Source organism: Mus caroli, chromosome 10 (assembly GCF_900094665.2).
Source record: "Mus caroli chromosome 10, CAROLI_EIJ_v1.1, whole genome shotgun sequence".
In the NCBI taxonomy this organism is placed as follows: Eukaryota; Metazoa; Chordata; class Mammalia; order Rodentia; family Muridae; genus Mus; species Mus caroli.
Genome location: NC_034579.1, coordinates 30099226 through 30109016, shown reverse-complemented (window position 1 = coordinate 30109016; position 9791 = coordinate 30099226). Strand labels below are relative to the sequence as shown.

At 40.8% G+C, this 9791-nt stretch overlaps 1 protein-coding gene across 1 annotated transcript; it reads right to left on the bottom strand.

The window, feature by feature from the left end:
* Nucleotides 1-5801: 5801 nt before the first annotated feature.
* On the bottom strand, nt 5802-8485 carry Tspyl1 (TSPY like 1). The gene has a single exon (XM_021174067.2). It carries the CDS (start codon nt 8401-8403, stop codon nt 7264-7266), a length of 1140 nt encoding a protein of 379 aa, XP_021029726.1. The 5' UTR covers nt 8404-8485; the 3' UTR covers nt 5802-7263.
* Between the last annotated feature and the right edge of the window lie 1306 nt (nt 8486-9791).

Genomic DNA, 9791 nt, shown 5'->3' with positions numbered 1-9791 from the left:
ACTCCAGGACAGTTAAGGCTACATGGAGAAACCCTGTCTCAAAAACAAAGAAACAAAACAACAAAACACCCCAGCTAATAGGATTCTTTGTTGATTGTCAACATATCTAATATAGTGACTGGTGGTACCTTGGAGACAGATGACAAAGGAGGTGGGTAAGGGTTTGTAATGTAACAGAAGGCAATGTAACCACTGTCCCAAATGTTTAAGGGAGTATCATTGCCAAAAACAACAAAAACGTTTGCATGAAATCATTTAAAATCGGTAATATCATGGAAATTGCCATCAATCTGTGAATTTTGCAAGAGTCAAGGAATTAATCACAGACAATTTCGGAATTCCTTTAAAGTGTTAATATTGACAATTCGGGAATTAATTTTGACTATGGAGAGATCATTTACTTTTTTAAAGTAAGATGACTAAGTTGAGACCAAATGTCGAAAATATTTATGGCTTAGGACATGTTATCAAGTTGTTTATGGAATTAAAAACTAAATTTGTGCCAGAACTTAACAATAAAAACTGGCTTATAGATTTAGTATTTTTATATTTAGCCTGTCGTTTAAGTGGGTTAAACATATATTCAAGATGAAAACTAACTCATCAATAAAATGTTTCCAATCCAAATAGAAATACAAATGAAACTGACATTATGGCAAGCTCAGATTAAGACAAACAACTTTATATATTTCAACACACGGGCTGAGCAGTTCTGTACACAGGGGAACAAAAAAGGATGTAACCTTGCTTTTCAGTTTGATAGTTTGAAAACAGATTTCAAGATTTCTGGGAAAAACATATTTTGGTAAAATACAATTCTGTTTTCAATAAACATAAATATGTTACTTGGTAATTGTCAAATGAAACACATAAAGATTCTTTCTAATAGTGATTCTTTTGTCTAATACGACTCAGAGAAGCCAAAAAGTTTGAACATCTCCAACCCTAGAACATGAGTAAATATGGTTGGTGAACCCTACTTCCAGTGTTTCTCTCTCCGCTGCCAGGTGAGCATTTCTAGTAAGATCCATAGTGTTCATAGTGCTAGACTAGAGAGCTAGCTACCTTTAAAAATTCACTGCTTAGGGTGATGGGGAGGTATACATTGGAGCTGAAGCTGTCAGGAATGGTCTTGTGAATATTATCACCTCCAGAAATGAAAAAGAAGGTTCGTGTTCTAGCGGTACCCTATGGAAAGTACATTTGAGTTTATCAATACTATTTACAAGAGAGTGCACCCGGAGCAGATCTCATGACAGTGAGCAGGTGACCGTGTATCTCTTCCTTTGTAAGTTGGACTCTTCAGTAAGATCAGTTTTGGCCTGATACTAACCAATGAAACTTTAAAGGCTTAAACAGGTATGATTGCCTGGTTCTTTTATCTTTTTATTTAATATTGATTTGTTTTTAATCTTATGAGTATGTCACCTGCACGTATGTACATAATACGACAGCATCAGATGGCCTGAATTAGAGAAGGTTGTAAACTGCTGTGTGGGTGCTGGAAATGAAACCCAGATCTTCTGCAAGAACTCTTTACACCATCCTCATGTTTTTGTTCCTGTTTTGTTGTTGTTGTTGTTGTTGGTGGTGGTGGTGGTGGTGGTGTTTTTTGTTTGGTTTTTGGTTTTTGTTGGGGAACACGGTTTGTGTAGACCCAGCTGTCATAGAACTCGCTGGGTAGCTCAGGCTGGCTTCAAACTCACAGAGATCTGCCTGCCTCTGCCTTCCAAGTGCTGGAATTAAAGGCATGCACCACCACTGCCCAGCTCCCCTTACCTGTCTTTGAGATATACCCATGTTATTCTGTTTTGCTGGTGAGTAATGTTCACTGAAAAGTTCTAAAAGGCCAAACCTCTGAGTCAGTTTGACAAAATGGAAGGAAACAGTTATTCACTTACTTGAATTCAAAGCAGTAAACCTGCCTGCATCTTAGGGTCTAATTAATTTGGGTGAAATTCCAGATATTAAATCTCAAAGCATGTTTAGATTACATGAGAAATTAACATTAAGAGGATGAAGGGGTGGGACTATTTGTTACATATTGCATCAAGTCTAGTGTTGATATGCTCAGCCAAAGGTCTCCACTATAACTTGTTAATATTTGAAATCTTTTAGCAGTGTCAGACACAACAGCAGCTCATGAATGTGTGTTATTGTTACCATCTCAGCAACCTCATGATGTGTCAGCCAAAGCATCTTGGAATGTCAGCTTACAATGGAGTTCTCTACATTATGGGTAACAAAATTGACCCTCAAAGAAGTAGATTACTTTGGTTAATACTCTGTATGATAATTCTTTTTAAAGCTACTTAAGTCCAATGTGAAGCAAGTAACTAACTGATCCATCATGTGATTGCTAAGTCATCTAAGTATTCGTAAAAATTAGTAACTTGTCTAAGTAATCCATTTCATTTTTAATTGACCCAAGTCCTCCCATGCATTTACAAGGCAATTTCTTTAAATAAAAATGGGGGCTAGAAAGGTAAACATACAGGCTTCATAGTGTAACATTCTAGTTTCCTTTCCTGTTGCGGTGATAAACACATGGTATAACCAAAAGCAACTTGGTAAGTGTGGTAGTTTGAACAAGTTTGCCCCCTACCCCCCATAGATTCATGTGTTTCAATGCTTAGCCATGGGAAGTGGCACTATTAGGAGGTGTGGCCTTGTTGGAGGAAGTGTGTCACTATGTAGGCAGGCTTTGAGGCCGCCTATGACCAAGCTCTGCCCAGTCTCCAAGTCTACTCAAGTCTGCCAAGTGTCTCTTCCTGGCCATGTGCAGAAGACAGCCCCCTCCTAGCTGCCTTAGATCAAGATGTAGAGCTCTTGGCTCCTCCAGAACTATATCTGCCTGTATATGGATGCCGTGCTTCCTGCCATAATGATAATGGACTGAACCTCTGAAATTGTAAGCCAGCTCTGTTTTCTTTTATAAGAGTTGCATTAGTTATGGTGTCTCTTCACAGCAATGAAACCCTAACTAAGACAGTAAGGAAAAGGCTTATTTCAGCTTATAGGTACATCATCAAAGGCAGAAACCCGGAGGCAGGAACTGAAGCAGAAACCATGTAAGAATACAACTTATTGGCTTGCTCTCCTCTAGCTTGCTCAGCCATCTTTCTTATATGGCCAGGCCTCACCTGTCTAGAGTGGCACTGCCCAGAGTGGACCATGCCAATTATCAGTTTTGAAAATGACCCATAGACATGGGCACAAGGCAATGTGATCTGAACAATTTTTCAAGTGAAGTTCCTTCTTCCCAGCTCACTCCAGGTTTGTGTCAAGTTGACAACTATAGCTGACTATGGCATGTTAGGGTAGGTGGAAACTTTTCTTGTAGGTCTTCAGAGTCTCCGAAGTCAGGGATAATGGATGAAGGCAGTCCAGTGGATCAAAGCAGCACTTAGCCACGAAGAAAGTACTGCTCCCAAGTTATTCATTTATTCATAAAATGCTCATACAGTGGCTTGGGGACTTAGCTTAGTGGTAGAGCGCTTGCCTAGAAAGCACAAGATCCTAGGTTGGATCCTGAACTCTGAATAAAACAAAAACAAACAAGCAAACAAAAAACAGATGCTAAACAACTGTGACTTTTATAGTCTAGGACTCAATAGTAAAAAAAAAAAAAAATGAGAATTTGTCACCATCTTTATGCTTCTTCTTTGACAGTTTGGTTCCCTCTAAATTTGTTCCTGTATATTTTTTAGGGATGAGCAATATTGAGTTTTAAGGGGGAAAACACCAAACAAATGATCCTCCCTTCACTGAGTGAGTTCCTCAATAGACAGCCTATACTGTATCATCTCATTTAATCCTTATTACATCCAAAAATCGTAATTAAGATTGCTAAAATTGTAAGACTGCACTACTTTTCAAAAGCAAAGTATGTTCCTTTGTGTGGTGACCACTCATGAAAATGACTTGATGCAATGCCAAGCCCAGATTTGTTGTTGCTAAACAATTGTTAAAATACAAAGCCCATGTAACACATACAATGCCACTGTATTATACAGCACATGCCTAGAGTGTAATATCCTATTTTCAGGGTTAATTTTCAGTTATTACAATGTTGGAAATAATTTCTGAATATACTGCAAATATCTAAACTAGATGATACAGAGCCATTTTATTCTAGAAAATATATGAATCTACCTACAATAATCTTTAGAATTATTTAGAATTTAGAGAATATAAATCAAAGTGTCATCTAGTACTCAATCTAGTCTACATATATCCAGAAATAGACTGAGTTGCACAGTACATTTTATTAACAACTCATTGTATCTTAGGTATTCAAGTTAGTAAATATATCTCACCCTCTTTTAAACCACTATTCTTTACTAATTTTCATTTTAGCCAGATAACCCTTTATTTACACGAAAACACATGCAGTTCATGGGGAAAAAAGTAATACCATTTAACTTTGGTTTTTTTATTTGTTTTGTTTTGTTTTTTTAAAGATTTGGCATCTCAGTGTTTTGTTTTGTTCTGTTTTTTTAAGATTTATTTTATTTATGAGTACGCTGTTGCTGTCTTCAGACACACCAGAAGAGGTGTTGGATTCCATTACAGATGTTTGTGAGCCACCATGTGGTTGTTGGGAATTGAACTCAGGTTCTCTATAAGATGGCTCAGTGGTTAAAAGCACCAGACTCTTCTTCTAGAGGTCCTGAGTTTAATTCCCAGCAACCACATGATGGATCACAACCATCTGTAATGGGATCTGATGCCCTCTTTTGGTGTGTCTGAGGAGAGCAACAGTGAATTCACATAAATAAATTCGTCTTCAATTTAAAAAAAAAAAAACCTGTCTAATTATTAAAAAGAGAATTTTACTATTTATCAAATAGCTTTGTAAATTCTTCTGATGTCAATTTTACTAATGCTTTAAGAACTGTCATCATGGTTTTTAAGGCAAGATACCAAGATAATTCTTCTCATTACTTCCAAGTCTTTCTGGGCATTTTCTTCTGTCATCTAAGTGGTTCATTTTGTCATTCTATAGTTTGATGACAACTATGTACAAAATATAGTAGCTGCACTAAAGAACTAAAATACCCTTATCTCTATTTTCACCAAGTTTCTAAACTCTGAAGGAAGTAAAAGTGAAAATGTGAAATATCTTTCTCTACTTACTGTATTATGGTATTGTTTGCATATCAGGTCTGATTTTTTAATCACTGAAAGGAATGGAATGTATCCATTTTCCTTCTCAAGACTTAGCAGAACGTCTTAATAAAAACTTGTGTAATTCACCACAATGAGCAATTATGTTTTCCAGCAACAGGGGTCCCTAAAAAGGTTATCTCACACTGGGGAACATAAATAATACAAGGCAGAGAAGTTACCCTAATAGGCCTTGAATTATTCGACAAATGGAAGTTAATGATAAAGTTAAGAAAATATTTTCAGCTGAAAAGGTATAAAAATAGTATTACATGGTAAATACTTTATAAGTGACTGCTTATGAAAAGTATAGTTGAATAACACATGAAAAAATATCATCTGTGGAGACAGAAATTGTGAACCTGAAGAAGTGAAGGTATGGTGGTACTGCACAAGTTGTGTGGGAAGATCTGCAATCTCAGTAAGCAGTTGTAACTGTCGACCTTCTAAAGCAACAAAACAATGACAGTAACAACCACTCTTCAAGCAGGCGAAACAACTACTCTTGGTACCTCTGGGATGTCAATTGTGTACGTTTAAGGAATTGAATAATTCAACAATCTTGTCAATTATACAAACCCATTAAGGTAGGTTTATGGACAAGGTGGGGATTTAAAAAAAAAAAAAAGCCATCCAACAGGATGCCATGCTTTTATTTACCATCATGCATAAAAATGGCAACAAATATACAGCTGACAAAGTACTTTTATAACTATATCAAGACAATCAAGTCACATATTTACTTTTCCAGGAAAACAGTAATTTGACACATTTGATTAAGACCAAATTATCCAAACCGTTTCTAAGAATTTGGATTAATATCGAAAACTGTTACGAATATTCAGTCTCAGTATTATAAAGACTATTGTTAGCCAGGCAGTGGTGGCGCACGCCTTTGATTCCAGCACTTGGAAGGCAAAGGCAGGCGGATTTCTGAGTTCAAGACCAGTCTGGTCTACAGAGTGAGTTGTCTTACAATATTCCAAATGGTTTCAAATGAATGCAAACAAAAGTGTTTAAATTTTTTCAGGAAGTTGAAACAAGTAGCATTTTACTAAATATTGGTAAAATATGGGCACAATATTATACTTTCACTTATATCAGATCACATATAAAGAGAGGAAAATAACTCAAACTTGCACTGCTTCTTTAAAGAAGCACTATCTAGGCAACATTCAACACTCAGAGAAAATATTTTTTCCTGAGAAATTAGTTCTCTTCCCATCACCACTGACTGACCAAGATGTGAAAGCTGTGTCCTGTCTTCATTCTCAGCCCATTTTTTTATCTGACTTCTTTTGATTCTAAGCCTTTTCAGCTCACTTTTCCTGCTTAGAGTACCTATCAAAACTTCTTTAGTTCTTCCATATATTAGGAAGAGCTCAGCTGTTTCCATCTAGCTGTCTCCCTGGAAGCTTTTTAGAGCTTGCTAACCAGGCTGGGGGGTGTGTAAGAGAGGAGACAAGGCAGAGTTGTTTCCTCTTTTATAGAGTATCTTCTCAGGAAATGCTAAGTATAAATGAATCACAACTCCTGGCCTTACAGGTGTTTCTGAACTACTTTTTTTAAAATAGCAGGAGAAAGGTGGGAGTGCGGGTAAGGAGCACTGGCAAACACAATGGAGTGTGATATAACCTAGAAAGTGGTGCCAAAAAAAAAAAATCACACAGACGGTGGCCCACTCCTTCAGTGTTTAGGCTCAGCAACTGTCCAAAAACTGTGTCCACGTTGCCACATGATGAACAGATAAATAGAAAGGCCCCCAGTTAAAGCAAGACATCTAGGTGGCAGTAAACAGGTAAGACTGAAAACAATAGGGTCCAAACAGTGTAAAGGCCGTGTAACATACAGTTTCATTGTTAAGCTTAGAAAGGGTATAAGCCAGGGCCATGAACCAGCAGATACTAATTCAGAACAGCATGAAGGCCATGTGAAAGCAGAAGCATGTCCAGTCTTAATCTCGAGGTGGAGACTATCCAGATAGAAGATGCAGAAAAGTCAGGAGGAGAGAAATCAAAACACTGCATACCCGTTGCATTTGCTCAAGCACAGGTGAGAAGGGACCAGTTCCAGCCGCATTTTCAAATGCAAAGATTAACCTGACTGGAAGCCAAAAGGCCTGGGAATCTCCACTGGCTCCCTTATTGGGCGACGTCGGGGTCTACGGATTCCTTCACGACACAGGTAGTATTGCAGTGGGTTTGGCCACAGATCCTCTTTGATAATCTCAGCGATTCTGTCAGATTCTGGAAGGCTGTGGTCCGAGAACCAGGTGAAGAAGCTGCAAATGAGATCTTGGTTTCTGCGAATGAAGGACTGGGGCTCATGCCCTCTCCGCCATATGATTGGAGTGGAAAGAGACACCACTCGACCAGATGATCTCACTTCATATTCCTTGACAATCAGCTTGTTTCTGAAGTAGGGGTTTCTTCGAAAAAAGAACTTGAATTTGCAGCCAGTCTTAGGGTGTCTCAGTTCCTTCACCTCCAGACTGGTTACATACCTTAACATCTCTGCATCCCGACCCCTAATCATGGCGGACAACTGAGGGTGGTTCCGGAAGGCAGTCATCCAGAAGCCTGGGATATTCTGAATGATGTAGTTCCTCCGTTCCAGATAGTGTCGTCGCATTCGCCCAAACTTCTGCTCCAGATGTTGGAAGGCCCTGTCGGCCTGAGCATTCACAGTGTCCAGTTCCAGCTGGATGGCCTCCAGCGGGTTCCTGCGAAGATCTATGCCCAGGTGCCAGGGCCCTGCCTCCTCCTGCTCCTCCCTCACTCCTCCACTCGCCTCCAGCATCTCCATTTCTTCGCCCGCGGGCTTCTGCTCCACCTCCATCACCTCCTCGATCCCTGGCGTCGCCACTTCTGACTTTTCCGCTGCAGCCGCGACCGTGCCCCGTTCCGTCTTCACGTCACGGGCCTGGGACTCCGCTCCCCGAGTTTCGTGGGCCTTCTCCACATATTTCGGTGTCACGAACGCCGCTGCCGCGGGGCCCCGAACGGAAGGAGGTGTCTCTCCCTGCCTAGCTGCGGCCACCCGCATCTGGGGGACAAGGCCCTCGACATCTCGGGGCGCTGGGCTCCCCACGATCCCAGCGCGGCCCTCACCTGTCACCGCCTTCTCCTCGCCGAGCAGCGGTCGCCGGTCTGGGGTCCCCGAGACAGTGTCAGCATCGCAGAGGCCGCGGCTGTCGGGGACAGGGGTCCCCTCGTCCCGCTCCGGGCTGCTCATGTCGGGTCTAGACGCGCAGACCTCCGCTTACAAACAACCCTCACTGTCCACCGCAACCCCAGCTCCGCCCCTCGCTGTCTCTCGCGCAGTGACGCCAGAGCCTCAGCCCGCAAGTCTCGCGAGAATCTGAAGCGCACCTGATTGGTTCTTCAGCTCGTGACTTCCGTATTTGTTTGGCTTCTGTAAACGTAGCGGGTTGCGGTTGTCACGTTTGTTTCCGTAAAGCAATGTCAGTCATCCTAGGAGACTGAAGGCAGTGGCGGGGCTTCTGGACCTGGCTTCTGGACACTTCGCCCGCATCCGGGCTGCAGCGGTGTGTGTGTCTGTCTGCAAACAAGTTCATCCCCTTTCCACTTATGTGGAACGGTAAAAACACCTCCTGGTGTTAGACAAAGCTAGGAGCCAAATGTTTGTATTTAACCAAGGTGAATGCCACGTTCCACCACCACAGAACTGAAAAAATATGAAGTCTAGCCTGGTGTGATGGCCCTTGTCTGTCGCCTCAGTGCTCTGTTGCTGAGGAGGATCGTGAACTTGGATGCTAACCTGGGCTGCATACACGTTGGCTCAAAATAATAATAAAAACGCAGTTCTATTCTAAGCTCTGACGTTACTGGGGAACAAAGACCTGTGGGTTTGCTTTGGGAATTATTCTTTTTGGAAAAGATTTTGTGGTCATCATTAATGATTGTTTTTACTGGTGTGTCTGGCACGGTGGCATCGTATAGTTCGCATAACAATCCTCTGATGTATTAAGATACCCATTTTATTGAGACAAGGAGAAACTGGGTCTCTTACCAGAATAACATAGAAAATGACAGAGCGATGATTTGAGCCCTGGACAGTTGATTCCCGGGTTCTCTGAACGGGATGTGATGTCACTTTAGGATATAGGCATAAATGCATAGTCTATGTCAAGTTGATACATATTTTCTCCCACCTCCTTTCCTCATCCATAAATAAATTAATATTTAAGAACACATTCATTTCCTTTCTGTTTTGAGATAAAGAAGGTAGTTATTCGTAGTCCTCAAATTCAAATTTACCAGAAAAATGTCACCTTCTGTATAACAAATATTTCCAAAACAGCATTTAACTTTTTTCGATAAAGTTCATAGACAATATAACCCAGCTACACACATAAATAGAAAATTTAACAATTTTACTATAAAGCTTATTGTAGTGGTGGCGATTTTAGTATAGCAAAGGGGTCACCGACTTAGGTTATTATAAGAACTATATGACGTGGCACTTATCACACAGTGGTAAACGCACCAATAAGAATGGCGTGGTGGCCGGGCGTGGTGGTGCACGCCTTTAATCCCAGCACTCGGGAGGCAGAGGCAGGCGGATTTCTGAGTTCGAGGCCAGCCTGGTCTACAAAGTGA